We start from the raw sequence: 16,420 nt of genomic DNA on the forward strand, positions 1-16,420 counted from the left end.
GGACTCAAAGCCAATTCTCTGAAACCTCCACGGCAAACACGGGGCCATCCACAGCAGCGCAGTACCACAGGGAGCAGCCCTTGTCCCGCAGAACAGCCAAATCCTCTTTAAACGGACAAAACCCTTGGAAGCGCAGCGGGGAGGAGGGAGGCAGCCGGGCAGAAGGGGTCAGGGCGTCCCACGGAGTGTTCCCCAGCTCACCCACCGCTCGGGCACCCGCTAAACCCACATCTGAGCCGAGGGGCTCAGCCCACACTGCTCATCTGCAGGCTCGGACCCCCCCAGCAACCAGGACGGCACCACCGAGGGAGAACCGCCCTCGGCAAAGGCAGCGCACTCGGTTTTGGGTTGGCAAAAACAAGCCCGATCCCAAGTCAAAGGGACACTCAAAACCGCAGAGCTTCCTCTGCAGCCGGTGGGTCAGCCAGAAGAGGTTTGTTGACATTTCTATGCTGACCATTTCGCCATTTTTGAGGGCTTTATAATGACTGTTTTGGCATTGCGACACCCCTGCAAAGGGCCGGCAGAAGGAGGAGCAGTGGCTCCTCTTCCACCAGCTCTGCTGCTGAAGAGAAACCCGGCAAAAGGAGCATCTGAGTCCCATCTGCAAAGGGGCATCCCAAATCCTACCAAATCCAGGGGAGCTGCAGGTACCCGACATGACGCCGGCAATGCACAGAGAGGCTCTAGGTCAATATATTTCAGGAAGAAGTATTTTTTTCCCCTGGAGGTGTCCAAGGCCACGTTGGACGGGGCTTTGAGCAACCTGGTCTATTGGGAGGTGTCCCTGCCCAGGGCAGGGGGTGGCACTGGATGATCCTTAAGATCCCTTCCAACCCAAACCATTCCGTGGTTCTATGAATATGGCCAATATTGCACATGCTATTAAATATGTCGCCTGGTATTATATATATAGGTGGGAGAGGTATCAGCTCTAGGGTGGGGGACATCTAGCACACGTATACACATGACAGTGGATGCAACGGAGGTCCCTAAGAGGGATCACAAAGCGATGGGTGGTGGAGCAGAGAGAGGAAAGCACCGATTCCCCAGCCCACAAGGCCTGAACTCATCATCTACACACCTACTGGAAAGCTTTTAAGGGGTCTGTAAACCAAAAATTGGTGACAGCCATTTCTCCAGGCACCCCCTGACACCGAACTGGGGTGCTGGGGGGAAAGGCCCTCTCCTGGGCAGCCCATCCTATGGGGGCACGGTGGGACACTCGCTCCCTCCATCCCACCCCAAAGCTCGCCGCCTTCTACAGGGAAACCAGCACCGCCCTCGTACCCGACTGCCCCTTGAGAGATCAGTCCGTTTCTTGTTTATTTTTCCTTTTAAATAGATTAGACATGCACAAAAGCCTCCCTTGAAAAGCAACAACCGAGATGTGAAAAGGACGGGAAGATCCAACTGCGAGGCGTCAGCGCTAATCCACGTCAAAGGGCACGGCGTCGACAACTTACTGTAAACTTCCAGGAGGGAAAAAAAAAAAAAAAATTACGCAGAATAAAATGGTTAAGCCCAGACAAATGTTTGTCATTCATTATCTGGAGTCAAGCTTGGATTTCTCAACAACACAGCCAAGCCAAAGCAAGCAGGTTAATAATAAAACATCTTCTGCAGGGAGCTCCACGCCGGGCGTGCAGCCTGCCCTTGACGGGAGAAAGGCTGGAGGCAGGTGGAGGCTCTGTTTGCATTTCTCCGATAACAGGTATTTAAGTTTTCGACGTCACTTTTGCTTTATCGTAGCCTGTAACCTGGCCGAGCAGCCCGGCTCCACCTCCCCATCTGCTCCCCGCGCCGGGGGGTGATGCTGTGCCAGACACGGCGATGCCACCCAGCCCAACAGCTCCCTCCCACCCAAACCGGGGCACCCCCAGCCCTGCCTGGGAACTGGGGGGTACTGCTGGAAATCCCCCTGAGACAGATCTTAACAGGACACGGACCTTCATGAGGAGGGGAGTGCCAGGAGATGGATGGTCCAGGTCACCCCAGGGTGCTTAAAAACAAGGCAAATCCCCCCAAATCCTTCCTCAAGGACTGGGAAAAAAACGAAGTGCCGCTGGCAGGGAAGGGCAGAGCACGAAGGGGCTGCTCTCGTCAGCTGGGGAGGCTCCGGCGTCTCCTGCATTGGCACAAAGTGAGCAACCACCCAGCCCAGGCAAGAGCCGACAGGTCGGGGTGCTCCGCTTGAATCCGAGCAACCCTTTTGTTTGGATAAACAACCTGGAGCAGGTTCTCCACTTTCTCTGGATATCCCGGGGTCCTGACTGCACCCCAGCCCAGCTCCCCACACCCACCCCAGGCTGCACTTTGGGGTAGGAAGGGGTGCAGAGAAACACCCCCCCCACACCTCCGCAGGCGCCGCCGGCGCTGGGCATGGCACCGTGCCCTCCTCCCATGGCACCGTGCCCTCCTCCCATCCAACCCATCCAACCGCCCGCCGAGGTGGGGTGTCTCTGCCCCATTACTCAGGCGTCTGCGAGCCAGACGTGTTTCGGGGAAAGAACTCGCTTTGTAGGAGCCGTATCCAAAAATCCTGCCTGTTCCCTCGGCGCCGAACGCGGTGTATCCCCCCCTTGATTTCCGCCCCACCGCCCCCCCCCCCAAAATCACTGGTCACTGCAGTGCTCAGGTTGGCACATCTCTGGTTTGGGGCAGGGGAAGAACACCAGAAAACAGTCTGTAATGTTTGCCCTGTTCCTGGTCACAAAAGGCGAGAGTTATACCCAACAGAAAAAAAAAAATACATAAAAAAATTATACATATCATAATACATATGTGTATATATATATATCTCTCTTTTGAGACAGAGGGCAGGAGGAAAATGAATTATTGAAGTTCTTCATGGAACAAGGAGCTTTGAAAGATTTGAAGGGAGGGAACAAAATGTCAGGTTTAAACTGTTTTCAGTGGAAAAGCCCGTTAAAGGAAAAGGTATCTTTTGCAGAAAGATAGATGTTTTGCTGATCTTGACAAAAAGCCCTGTTCAGAGGAGGGGAAAGAAAGCCTTCCTTTAAAGATTTTCAACTAGCAATTGCTTTGCATCTTTACAGCGCTGCTCATGAGAGCATCCTCGCAAACCTGTTGTTGCTGGAGCACGATGCGCCTGGGGGAGAAGGTGTGTCTGACCATGGGGTCAGGACACAACCCTTGCCTGCGCCGTGAAAATAAGCAGGTGTTATAAAAGGCAGAGGAAAAAAAAATTTTTTTTTTTAAAAATAATAATCTATTTCCCCCCCCTCTGTTCTGCCCCCGGGGAAGGGAAATGCTCATCCTCCAGCTCACAGACGGTCCTCCTGGAACGACCTCCCGCCTTCCACCCCATTGGCCACGTCTGGTGATGGGGAAGGATTTTGGAGGAGGGATGAAGGACATCAAACCCCCTCCCCAACGGCAGCGCCAGGAGCGCGACATGTGCCGTGCGCGCCACGGGATGAGCCACGGGATGCGACGGGTGTTTCCCGGGATGAAACACCACCTTCGGCCACCGGTCCCTCCCCAGCCACGACCACATCTCCCGCCACACAGGAGGAAGCTGCGGGTCGAGCACACACCTCCCTTGGCAATTAAAGTCATTTTCTTAATATTGACCAGTCCTAGCCATCCTGTGACGGGCCACAGAAAATATTAATTATACCCCCTCCAATTTAGCTGGGTTTCTTTCTCATTCAGATGTCGCTGGACCTGAGTCACTGCCAAGCTGGGATTCAGCAATCACACGCGAGGAAGACCTGAGCATCACCTAAATGGTTGTTTTTCCACCTTGTAGCTCCAGGAAATTTCAAACAACTGCACACACAGCAATGAATTTAGAGCAATGCCACCAATGAAATGCTCAAATTAATAGTAATAAACTATAAATGCTCCATGCGATAGCGGCAGAGCCACGCTTGGAAAAACGATCTGTGAAAGCTTAAAAACCAGCGCAAGATGAGACCACTGGGGGGGGGGAGGGGGGGAAAAAGCAACAAAACAAACAGTCCATTTCAATATCCTTTTCATAAAGAACGAAAATGAACCCAGGAACACATCAGAGAATAATCATTTAGCACAGATCAAACAGTAGAACTAGCACATTAAAAATACATGCAGCATTAATCAGCTACGCAGAGTTATATGCCATCATTTCCATAAATAATACAGGATCAAAGCAGCCCAAGCAGCACTATCAGTTAATATAGTCAGCCAGTCAGTCAAAATAAGAGTAAAGCTGCCTGAAAACTGCAGCAGCGTAATTTGCCAGGAATAAAGCAGATTCGTCTGAGAAGTGGCATGACCAGTTAAACGGGTAAAGGTTACTGGCAACCTCTAAATTACACAGAGGTGATGCCGCAAAGAGAGAAGAAAAAAAAAAAGAAAAAAAAAAAGAAAGAAAGGGTTAACGCAGCCCCAAAATATATAGAGATATATATATTTTTTTTAAAGCTTGGGGAATATTGTTGTATATGTTGTCTAGAGATAACCGCCCCAAAGAGCCAAGGTGCGGGGGAGAGGTGGGAGGACCGACCCCGCCGGGAGCATCCCCAGTGGCACCAGTCCCACCTCGGGGCTGGATGGTGATGGCTGGAGCAGGGGCGAGCCCTGGGGGGGGTCAGACGGATCCAGAACCCCTTCCCCAGAGGCAGAGCAAGGCTGGAGGGGCTCCCCTTCGCCCAGCAGAAATATCCCCATTGCAGAATCCATCCCCTCCACCGGGGATGAAGGCTCGCTCCCGGCAGCCTTTGAGCCCAGCCCCATCTCCCCGGGCACGTCAAGCGCCCGTGTCATTAAGCCTCTCGCTGAAGGGCTGCAGAGCTGTTTAGCTGCTGATTTTTAACACAGGCATGTGGAGCGGCGCGAGCTATAAATAGCAGAGATGCTTGCCTCGTCATGTTTCTGGTGGCTCGTTTATAAGGACAGGGGGCAACTGAATTACAGATGGCAGGAAGAGCGACTCGGGTTTCCCTCTGGTTCCGCGGCCGAGCTGCCTCCAGAGCAAAACCTGCGAGGTTTTGCTTTTTTCTTCTTCCAGGCGAAACGCAAACGCCCATCTTTCATGCTCAGACTCTGAATCGGTTACATTTACAAGGCAAATTGTAATTCATACAGCAGGTGTTCAGGAGAAAAAATAAAAAAAAAATAAAAAATCCTACTTTAAGCAGCACGAGACCAACCTAAGGCTTCGCTTTAGTTCATGCAGCTCCGGGGAGGCTCCTCATTTACTGAAATAGGACCCGTGTGTGCACAAAGCAGAAACCCTAAAAATCTTTTCCAGAGGGGGATGGAAATAAAAGTCCAGAAGGGGGATGAGCAGGGCTATTGCCGAGTACGATGCCTGTCCGGCATCACGACCCCACTGTGTTTCGTGTGACGAAGGGCGGTAGGAATTTTGCATGGGAAGATCCGGCCGAGCATCAGCCAGAGGAGGAATTCAGCCTCCAACAAAAGAGCCGCTTCGGGCAGCTCAAACCGTCGCCGGCTGATTAGCGCTCCGGCAGCGTGTTTAGACGGTCTATTCTTCGCAGGCAGCTAGGCGCGATCCAGAAAAACCACGTGAACCCAGCATCCCCCCGCTGTATTCCCTGCCTCCATGAAATAGCTGGTGAAAACAAGGGGACACAGCCAGGCTGGCCTGGATCCGCTCAGCTACAGGACCCCAACCTGGGATGCAGGAGAAGCTGGGCCTCTGTTCCAGCATCCCCGGCTGTGAAGAAGAGAGAGGAGCCCCATCAGAAGAGGTGACATCCTCCACCGCTCCTCCGGGAGAGGCGGCTGTGGAGGAGCCAGGACTGGCACCTTTGGGAAGTTTCCTACTGAATTACAGGGAGAAAAAGTTCTGTCCAAACCAATTAGGTTCAATTATTCCAAGTCATAGAACCATAGAATGGTTTGGGTTGGAAGGGACCTTAAAGCCCATCTTGTTCCACCCCCCTGCCCTGGGCAGGGACACCTCCCACCAGCCCAGGTTGCTCCAAGCCCCGTCCAACCTGGCCTTGAACCCCTCCAGGGATGGGGCAGCCACAGCTTCTCTGGGCAACCTGGGCCAGGGGCTCACCGCCCTCAGCGTGAAGAACTTCTTCCTGATATCTCATCTAAGTCCTCCTTCAGTTTAAGAATGCCTTGTTCATAATGCTTCCAGATCAACAAGCTTTAATCCAATAAAAGACCCCTCCAGACAAGTCCTGCTGGGATTTTGGGAGCATTTCCCCCCAGCAGCCCCCATATCGACACTGGGGATGGATTTAGCCCCAAGTGCGACAAGGGCCTTGATCTTACGGGGCAGCCTCAAGGCACAGGACCCCCCAGCATACCGGCAGCGTCGGCAGATGCAACACAAGAACCACCATTTACCTTCAGTCTGACCCAAGCTAAAAGTCAAATTAAAAAAAAAAAAAAAAAAAAAAAGCGAATAATTTCCTGTGAAGCAGAAACCCTGGTTTTCAGACAGTTTAATGAGACTGAATTGCAGCCGGTTCTGTTCTCCTGGGGTGGTGGAGCCACGCGACCCCCTTCCCAAGGCAGGGCAGATGGCTAGATTGCAATCTAGCCTTTAGCTCGTAAAAACATATTAATATCCCCAACCAATTAGAAAGTGCCAGACTCGCCCCCCCCCCCCAGCCCCCCGCGCGATGCCTCGCTGCACAAGGCAGCCCTGTGGAGCTCAGACGCGCAGCAAAGCCTGTGGGTCTCCAGGACCTCTGAAGCCCCCCCAAGCCCTTGCTGCAACCTCACTCAGGAGCTCAGTCAAGCCCCAGGTGCAGCCTAGGTGCTGCCAACAACCCACCGCCTTAACATTATTTATTTCTTGTGTTTTATTTTAAGTGCCCGTCAGAAGTCCAGCAGAAGGAGCCTTCCCTTCCAGCCAGATGGCTGCCAGAGAAATCCCTGCCTTCGGCACCCAGCACAGCCGTGAGTTTATTTCTAACGACGGCAGATGCATCCCGCCACTGCGAAGATCTCGCCTGCTTCTTGGCAGCGCTGGCAAGCGCCTCGGATCCGCAGCAGTTCCTGACAGTCAGCTGGCCTTGGCGCGGCAAATATTAGCAGCAGCACAATGGCTTCGCCCCGCGTATTTATAGGCCACGGGCTCTTGTCAAAAAAAAAAAAAAAATAATATCTCTGAAATCTTTCCCCTGACTTCAGCAGACTCACGTCCGGGCTCTCTGTTCCTCGGGGACGGCTTGTTCTGTGCTTCTCTGCCCACAGCCACGGGGTGCGGGAAGTCCTGGATGTCCTCGTGCTGCTCACCCACACACGGCTGGTGGGGACAGACTCGGGTACCCGCTCGATGCCCACCACCACCACCCAGCTGGGTAGAACCTGAGATGCTGCAGCCTCCTCCAGGGACCACAGTCCCCTCTGGGATGCAGTTATTCACCCCCTGGGGTTACACCCATGAGACGGGCTCCGCTGCCAGCCCAGCACCATCCCTCCTTAATTCATAGGATGGTTTGGGTCGGAAGGGACCTTAAAGATCATCTTGTTGCAACCCAATCAATTGTGGCAGTACTGTCCCCTCCGGCACAGCCCGGTCCACGCTGGGCAGGATGAAGCCCGCGGTTCCTCCCCGGGAAGAGGCAGGGTCCCCCTGCATCCCAGCAGGATGCTCCAACGGTGAAACCAGTCACCGGCCGGGAAACCCATCCCAAGCTCGCCCACGCATTTCCCAGCTGTTTGGGCAGGCACCACCTCTGCACCCCAGGCAAACCCCCATCTGGGTTGCGAGAGTCCCCCCCAGTCATGCTCCAGCACCCTGACCCCGACTGTCCCAGCCCTGGGGACCACCGCCACCACCGCAGAGCCCAGAGAACCGCTGGCAGCGGCAAAGGGGGCTGGAACCCCTCCTGCCCACCACAGAGCTTCAGGCAAACCACTGTATTTGGTGTTTCGGCAACTTTGCCTCCCCACGGGCTGGTGTTTGGGTATTACCAAGGGCAGCCAGATAAATAACTGCGACACCCCACACAGCAGCAGTCCTATTTTACGTGTGGTATCTTCCAAGTGGCAGCTCAGAGATGTGACAATGTCCGAATCTCGGCTATCATTTAAAAGAAATAAAGTAAAACCCCAGTGCTGCTCCCTGCAGAGGGAAGCTAAAAAACAAGACCGTGGATGCTCTGTAGATCCTCCCAGAACCATCCCGATTTTTATGAGCATCGCTAAGTCCAAGAAGCTGAAAATCTTGAGTCAGGACAGTTGGATGCATCTGATTCAAGAATGACTCAGACGGGAGCGTGGAGGCAGGGAGGAAGACAAGGGAGTGACATTTTCTGCTGTGGGCAACATCCCTTTATTTTAAGCTCAAAGATACAAACCCCACAATTTATTACTTGATTGAAAAAAAAAAGGCGCTCTCTGCCCTGGCTGCTCCCGTACTGATCCCAAGTAACACAACCACATTCCTTATTCTCAGCCTTCACGTCTGTAACTTAATTTCCATTTCTTTAAAAAAAACATAATTTAAATCCTGCTGACATCTTGAAAGCAAGTTATCTTGGTAACCACATTGAACACAATCCCGAGCCCTCAAACAAGGAAAGCTTAAGCTGCCTTCCTAAGTGATGAGCAGAGGACAGCCCTAGCTCGCCCCCCCCAGCCCCTCCACTTGCCCCCCATTAGTTCAGGGCATTCAAGGTGTACGAGCCCAGCACCACAGAGCAGGACCGGCACTCAGACCTAAGGAGATGGAGATTTTTAAGGCTGCAGAAGTCCCCCCACAAACATCCAGCCTCACCTACCGCTCAGCCCCAGCCGTGGAAACCCGATCGGCTGCACGGGCATTGAACATCCACACACATCTGAGAGTCCTGTCGCACCGAGCATGGGGAAAAAGCTGATCACGGGGCAAACTCAGTGGGAAGACCTCCACCAAAGGGCTACTGCCTGGGTGGGAAGAGGGAAGAAGAGAAGTCACCCAGAGCTGTAAAGGGGACGAGCATTGGTAAGATGTCCCCAGACTGCCGTCGGCAACTCAGTGGTTTCTGTCCCACCAGGGTTTGAGAGCTCCCAACCTCTTGAGGAGCACAGCAGGGTCTGGCTGCTGATGGCTCCATGGCTTGGACCAAACTCTTCCCCCTACAACAACACTGCTGGTGCTGTAGGGACCCCACACACACACACAAGACCTACCCCCACGGTGCCTCCTGCACGCATGGAGCATGTGGACCTTTCTCTACGCACCCTGCACAAGAGCAAACCCCTCCACCTCCCCAGCTGGATGATGAAGAAACGAAGCCAGCGCTCACAACCGGGTCCACTCCTCACCCCACCACCTCCCCTGTGCCCAGCCAATTAGCCAGGCCACCCCCATCACCCCTGGGCATTTGCGAGGCTCCTCTTTCCAAGCTAAACCCAGCAGCTAATCCCACCCAAAGCCACCACCCGTAGCAGGGGGGGTGTCTGGCTGCACCTCCTCCATCTGGGCTGCGAGCATCCCAGCAAGAGATGGCCCCGCGCCCGGAGATCCACCAAACATCACTGCACGCCCTGACTCAGCTGTCACCCATTTCCGCAGCAGCACGGGACGCCTTCTCGTGGTTAACTGCTCCGAGCCACCCGGACACCTGCATTTCCTGCCCTGCGGTTGCAGCAGAAACTGGTGATTGTCCCCTCCCACGAGGCGCAGAGGTGAGGAGCCAGACTCAGGGTCACATCTGGGACCTGGCGAGCCAGGAAGCCAGGTGGAATGCTAACAGAAACGGCGGGGAGGAGAGAAGGCAATGGTTTTTCAAGTTTTGAAACACTTATTCTGGTCTAAAGATGCCTAAAGCCAGGGTTTGGGTGCAGCTCTTCTGCTGGGCCAGCCACAGCATGGGGACAACAAGGCTGTGCAAGGAGCTTCGGGCTTTTCAGCCCACCCATCTGCTGCACGTGGGGCTGGAAAAGAGTCAGAAAAAAATGTCCTTCAGAGAGACCCATATTGTTCAACGCTGCTCTACAGAAACTGGTAGAATAGAGAAGTTTTGTTCTTCAGGCAGGGAAAGTCCAACCAGGATACGCTGGTCACAGGAGCCACATCTCTGCTCCAGCACCCAGCATCCATCCCAACAGCAGCCGGCCCCAAGTCAGCAAAACTCCAGCTTTTGCTTTAAAACGAGACTATTTTGTACAAAAGGAAGACGCAGAGTCTCCGTGGCGGGTGTTAGAGGCTTTGGCGATAAGGCGGGGGATACTTCTAATCTTGTCTCCACAAACACGAGGATTAGCAATTTACTTCTCTTAAAAACAAAATCCGGGATTTTAACATGATCACAGGCTTGGAAAGAAAAATAAACATCGTGGAACTGGGAAAGGGAAGAGAACAAGAGCGGAGCAAGCGGGCAGCTCGGCAGTAGCTGAAGTGCTGCTTAAATCAGAAGGAGAAAAATGCATCGAAGTCAGAATTTAAACCTTGGTAGCGCTTAACAAACACTGAATGTGAGGAATCTCACACCAATTTCTTATCAGTAATAACGCCACCAGCGTTAAAGGAAGCCTTTCCAATAACCTGTATGAGAAAAGGCCTATTTGTTTCATGCAATAAAGCATATATTACATTAACTACCTACTGAATTAAAAAAGTAATGTTGAAAACATGCTAGAATTAAAGGAAAATGAGGGTTTCAGCTAAACCCATGGTGCCCACTGGCTTTTCTGTGCCTTCGGTGTTTAATACCCCCGGAGAGCAAACCTCTGCTGAGGACTCCAGCAGCACCCGGCAGATGGGCTCGGCACGGAAAAGCCCCCCATAAGCCCCAGGGAGAGCAGCTCCCACGCAGACCCGTGGCTGTGCCACCCACCCCTACGACCCCCCTGAGCCCCCAACCCGTGCAGGGGATGCTGCTGAGCCCAGCACCTCCCCACAGCTGCCCCAAAACCCACCCGACCCACAATCGCAATCCTCCATCAGCCAGGGATACTCTCAACCCGCCACGCCAACGAGTAACAAATTACACACAATCTGCCCCTGCGTTCCCACCCTGGCCATCACCGCAGCGTAAAGGCACTGGAGAGCAATTCTGAGATCAAGCGGCTGTAGCCATTAATAATTAGCACTTTACAACTTCAAAGGGTGATGCTGGCCTCCACAACAAAAACTCAGCACACCCAGGGATGGCGGGGAAGAGTTATCATCACCAGTGCTCCTGTTTCACAAGCGACATCGGAGACAGAGGTGCGGGCAGCCCGCGGGGGGGGGGGTCTATGGCAGTGCTTGGATTAGACACACAACCTGCCGACGTGCATCCCTGACACCTCCTGTGGCAGCAGACATCAAAAGACATTATGCGAGCATCATATATGGACATCCGAGAGCATCCCAAAGCCATCGCTAAACCAGGTACCTCATGCCTCGCAATGCCCTCGCATGACACATGTCCCTTGGCCCGCAGGAGAGGGATGCTCTCAATAAAACCACAGGAGCCCGAGATGGGAGAGGTGGTGGTGCCCTCTGACACCAACAGACACAAACACTACACACGAGGTCAGACAGGGAAATACGTGCTGGGCACGACCCGGGGCAGGTTCCAGCATCCCCAGTTTGCGGGGTGGCACCGTGCTGCACGTGGCCGAGCCAGCGAGGTCTGATCATGGCACCAGAGAGAAAATGGCTTTTGCTTTAAGACAACTCAAACCCTCCTACCTTTATCAGCAATTCCTAATCTTAAGCCATCGTATCTCTTCCAGAGAAAGTAAAAACAGGACCCGCAGTGGAACTGAAGTCTGAAAACAGGAGACTACAGATCTTCAACTGATTATATTTCTAGCCAGAAAAAACAGGTTGATTAATCCACTTGTTCAGACTGCTAAAGCTACCAGAACAGCAGAATACATCCCTTTCACATTAGAGGAAGCTCAACACACTGAAACCAAACATCTTCCAGGCAAGGAGAAAAAAATAAATACAAAAGAAGGAAAGAATCAGTGCTACAGCATTTGCATGTGTCTGAACATAAAGCTTTGGAAACGTAGAGCGAAGCTGAGTTCTCTGGTAAGATAAATGGACAAAGCTCCATCCATGGACTCCAGCAGAGTTTTGTCCGCTTAATCTATAAGTGAACTGGAGCCTCGGCTTTGAAGACCATCAGTGTTTTCACCTCCCGGCACCGTCACTCAGCGCTACACCCAGCGAGAGCTTCAGCCGAGAGCGCAGCCCCCCAGCCCACCCTCTGCCTTCCTCGCGCTCTTCATCCATAACTCCATTTATTCCCACGGCCATAATGCTTTCCTCAGCTCCGTGCGAGCCCACCCCACTGCGACGGGGGCAGGACATGTGTTTCCCTGAATAGAAAAATTAGCTCTTTTCTCCCCTGGCGCACCCATGGGGTACCACGTTAGCGTGGGCTCTTCCCAGCGCCCACCAAGCTGCCAACGTACCTCCAAATGCAGGTAAGAACAAGGGCTCCAGCCACTCTGAGGTATGGTCAGCCCTGTTCTGCTGCCAGTACGTGGAGGTGGGATGCCCGGGGGGGGCACAAGGAGGTGGGACACCGGGGGGCACAGAGAGGTGGGATGCCAGGGGCCCCTGATGCTCAGAGCACAGCTCTGCCTCCAAGGTACCACCCAGGGATGCTCAAGGCCAGTGTCCAACAGGGTGGTGGAGGAAGAGGAGGTGGTGGACACCCAACAGGGTGGACACTGCCACGACACAACGGTGATGGGAAGGACGTGTCTTCAACCGCTCCATGGGTGCACACCGGGGACGGCTGCCACGAAGGATGCTTTGGGGACCCAGGGCCAGCCCCCACCCCCACTGCTCCCCAAAACCACCCGTAACGCCAGTAACGCCACCAGCACGGCTCGGGGGGGGTGCAGCTGCGCCGCCACCCCCCCGAGCACCCCCGCACCGCCCACCCGAGCCCTGCGCGGGGGTCGCTGCCCCCCCCCCCCCAAGCCCCAGCCCCGCACCGGGCAGAAGGGGCCGGGCGGTGGGACGCCCCCAGGGGTCGCGCAGCGCGGGGGTCCCTCCTCCCGCCCCGCACGGAGGTCGCTGCAGCCGGAGGGGCCCGGGGAGCCGCCGCCCGTCCCCCACCGCCCCTTTGTCCGCCGGCCGGAGGGAGGGAGGGGGCAGCCCGGTCCCGCTCCCCGCCACAGCCGGTGGCCCCGCTGCCGCTGCCGCTGCCGCTGCCACTGCCCCCGCCATGGACACGCGCGGACTGCTCACCTGCGGGGCCGCTGCCCGCCGCTGCCGCCTCCTCCTCCTCCTCCTCTTCTTCCTCCGCTACCGCCGCCTCCTCCTCCTCCTCCTCCTCCTCCGGGGGCACCGGCGGCGGAGCGCTGCTCCGGGCGGGCGCGGCGGTTCCGCGGGGCCGATCCGGCGCGGCGGTGGCGGGGCTGCCCTCAGAGGGTCCGCCGCTGCCGCTGCCGGGCTCGGGGGGCGGCGCGGCGCTGGAGGGCAGCCCGGCGGCGGCGGCGGCGGCCAGGAGGGCGGCGAGGCAGAGCAGGGCGAGCCCGGGCGCGGTCCTCGGCCGGCGCCTCATGCTGCGGCGGGGCGCTCCGCCATTCATTCATTCATTCATTGATCCAGGCGCTCCTTCGCCCACCAAGAGGGGCCGGGGAGCGGGGAGGGGGGGGGGGGCCGGGACGGCGGCGGTCCCGCCCGCCTCAGCCGGCCATGCCGCGCCGCTGCCGCTCCCAGCGCCCCGCGGGCGGCTCCCGCCGCGCCCCGGCCCGGCCTGACAGCGCCGCGCCACGCCACGCCCCTCGGCCGCCGCCGCTGCCAATCAGCGCCGTGCCCGCCCCAGCCCGGCGTGCGGCGCAGCCAATCGGCGGCCGAGGGGGGAGGGCGGAGGGGCGGGGCGCGGCCAGGGGCGGCCCCGCGCCGGCGGGGGCTCGGCGGTGCGGCATTGTGAGAGCGGGGGGGGGAAGCGGCACCGACCCCGCTACAGACCCCCCCCAGCCCGGGGAGCGGGGGCGGGTGGACACTCGCCTTCCTTTTTGTATGTCTCTCTATATACGTTAAATATTTTTAATATATAATTTTTTAAAAAAATTATATTTTTAATATTTGTATTTTTTACAATTAAATCCGCCCCCCACACACACACACCCCAATTCGCAAAACAATGGGAAAGGCGCCGGGACGCGCAGCGGGACACAAAGCAGGGGGTCCATCCCTGCCCGATCGAGGCTCCCTCCCTGCTCCGGAGCAGATCTCGGCGGGGCGGGGGGGGAGGGGGGTGTCCAGCAGGTCGGGGGGTGTCACCCCCCCTCTCGGCACCCTTCTCTATCCATCTCCCCATGCCCACCTCTGCCATGTCCCGTCCCCGTGCCCGCAGTGATGCCATTCCCCTTTGTGCTGCTCGTCTTCGGGGCTGGAGCTATGTCCCACCCAGCACAGATGCAACCCCCAGGGACCAGCCGTAAGGACAATGAAACCTGGGGGGGCATCCCGGCTGCCCCCCACCCATGGTCCTGCTGGGGCCCGACACCGGGAGTCACCTTGGCCAATGCCCTCCCTGTCCCAGAGGAGCGATTGGCAGCGCTGCGGGGGGAGGAAGCACAGTGACACAGATATTAATTATTTACGGGCCCCAACTGGGTGATCGCTGGTTCACACGCGTTGAAGCAAGACGCAGGCGTGTGCCGCCAGCCCCGCGCGGTGGGAAAAACGCTGCTCTGATCAACACAAAGGCACGTGGCCATAGGCCGGGCTGTGCTGGAGCAGCTGGGTGGGCCATAGGGAGCCAGGTGGGCAGCAGCCATCCGAGGGATGCTGCGGAGAGGGATGGTGCGGAGCACTGGGGGCACGACGGCTCGCGGCTGCCCATCCCAGCCCGGAGGTGCGTGGCACTGCCAGGCGGGTATTTGCATCGTCTCTTGCTCCCCAGGAGCCAGAGGATGAGGACAAGTGCCTCTTTGGGATTAGACATCCCCACCTTCACCCACCGCACGGTCTGGGCTGCGAGTCCTTCTCCAGCGCAATATTTAGGGGTTGTCTACAAGGGAAACGCTGCCTGGCATAGCTGCTGTGGGCTAATTATTCTGCAATAACTCGCTAGTCTTTCCCCCATACCCATTCCCTTCCCAGAAATAAATGGGACTTTATTCCTGCATAATAATATAATTATTATTCCCCAGCAGCTACTCTGCACCATTTCCCCCACAGAGACAAACCCTTCTGAGATTTGCTTTTTATAATCGCTGTCAGCCTGTCGTTCCCCGCAGGGACCGAAGAGCCCCTCCGATCAGGGGGAATACAGCTGGCAGAGAGGGGGGATGGTTTGCTGATCAAGCCTCTCCTCCAGCGATTCGCACAAGGTTATTGGCAATGGGAACGGGGAGTAAGAAGCCCGGCGGAGGAATGATTGTTAAGGAAAGAGCTGTCTGGAACAAAAAAAAATCCTTAGTTTTAAATAAAAGCTGTGCGGCCTCAGCAGGCAAAGGATGGGCCCTGCGCCCATCTCCCAGCTCAGGGATGCTCCCCACGGAGACTTGAGAGCCTGCACAGCGCAGGCTGCTGGATCTGCTCATCTGCTTTCCAAAATATATTTTCCCTTTCTGCTTGGGAGGAGCAGTTAAGCACACCACTACCTTTCATCTCTTTATCCTCAGGCGGCCCCGTGCTGTTGCCCCGACACAGGAGGGAGACAGGAAGATGCTGCCTGGGTCAGACGGCCTTGGGGCATCCTTGTCCCAGCAGGACCCATGGAAAAGGACTGGTCACACCTGGGAGGTGGGATCGCAGGCAAAACCAGAGAGTATTTCTGCACATCTGGCCCATCTGGCTTATTTCAGTGCTGGCTTATCATGAGAATCATTATAAAGAGCTGCAGAGATACGACTGGCTGTCTCTGCCGCGTTGGTGGTACACACAACCGAGACCCTCGGTGGTAACGCCCCATCCCGGTGGCAGCAGGGGTAGAAATCCCTGGGGCTGAATCCCCACGTTGACGGAGATGACCACCTACCCCAAAACTGGGAGTCTCGGCAGAGAGGGCTGGACCAAGGCTGTGAAAAACGCTGGAGAAAAGCTATGGAAGATGCTGGGCGAAGGGGCTGGAGGATGCGGGTGGTGTGTCCCAAGCCCTGCAACAGGGACAGCTTCAGCAGGACTCGCCGCTCCCCCTGTTGATGTCAAACAGAGTTGCAAGTGCTCAGCACCCCTGAACACCCCACCCGAACCACCCCCGAAGAAAACGAGCACCCGAAAAGCCACCGTCCGCTTCGGAGGGTGTTGAGCTGGGGGTGCGGGGGGCACAGGGCCGTCCCACGCTGGCACCGCGCCGCAGGAATGGTCACATTTCCCTTCGTTTTGTGTTTTCAGTTCGCAACAAGAAGGCGAGAAATGCACGTCGGAGCAGGATGAATCCCCGGGGAACGCGGGGGGCTGACACGGAGCCCAGGTTGCCAGCAGCCAGCCCGGCCTCCCTGCCTGCTTTTTATGTAAGTTTTGAGGGTATCGACGTCCTCCCCGGAATTGTTCCTATTCCATCAAATCAGCAAGATTTCCTTCCCC

General features: G+C 56.0%; 1 protein-coding gene across 1 annotated transcript in view; it reads right to left on the minus strand.

Moving 5' to 3' along the window:
- MEGF9 (multiple EGF like domains 9) overlaps positions 1-13,615 on the minus strand; it is a 54,031-nt gene extending 40,416 nt beyond the window's left edge. Inside the window, exon 1 of the mRNA XM_074608653.1 lies at positions 13,127-13,615. Coding sequence (XP_074464754.1) covers positions 13,127-13,469 — 343 coding nt within the window. The 5' untranslated portion in view covers positions 13,470-13,615. The remainder of the gene's footprint in view (positions 1-13,126) is intronic.
- Between the last annotated feature and the right edge of the window lie 2,805 nt (positions 13,616-16,420).

Source organism: Larus michahellis, chromosome 15, assembly GCF_964199755.1.
Source record: "Larus michahellis chromosome 15, bLarMic1.1, whole genome shotgun sequence".
Lineage (NCBI taxonomy): Eukaryota > Metazoa > Chordata > Aves > Charadriiformes > Laridae > Larus > Larus michahellis.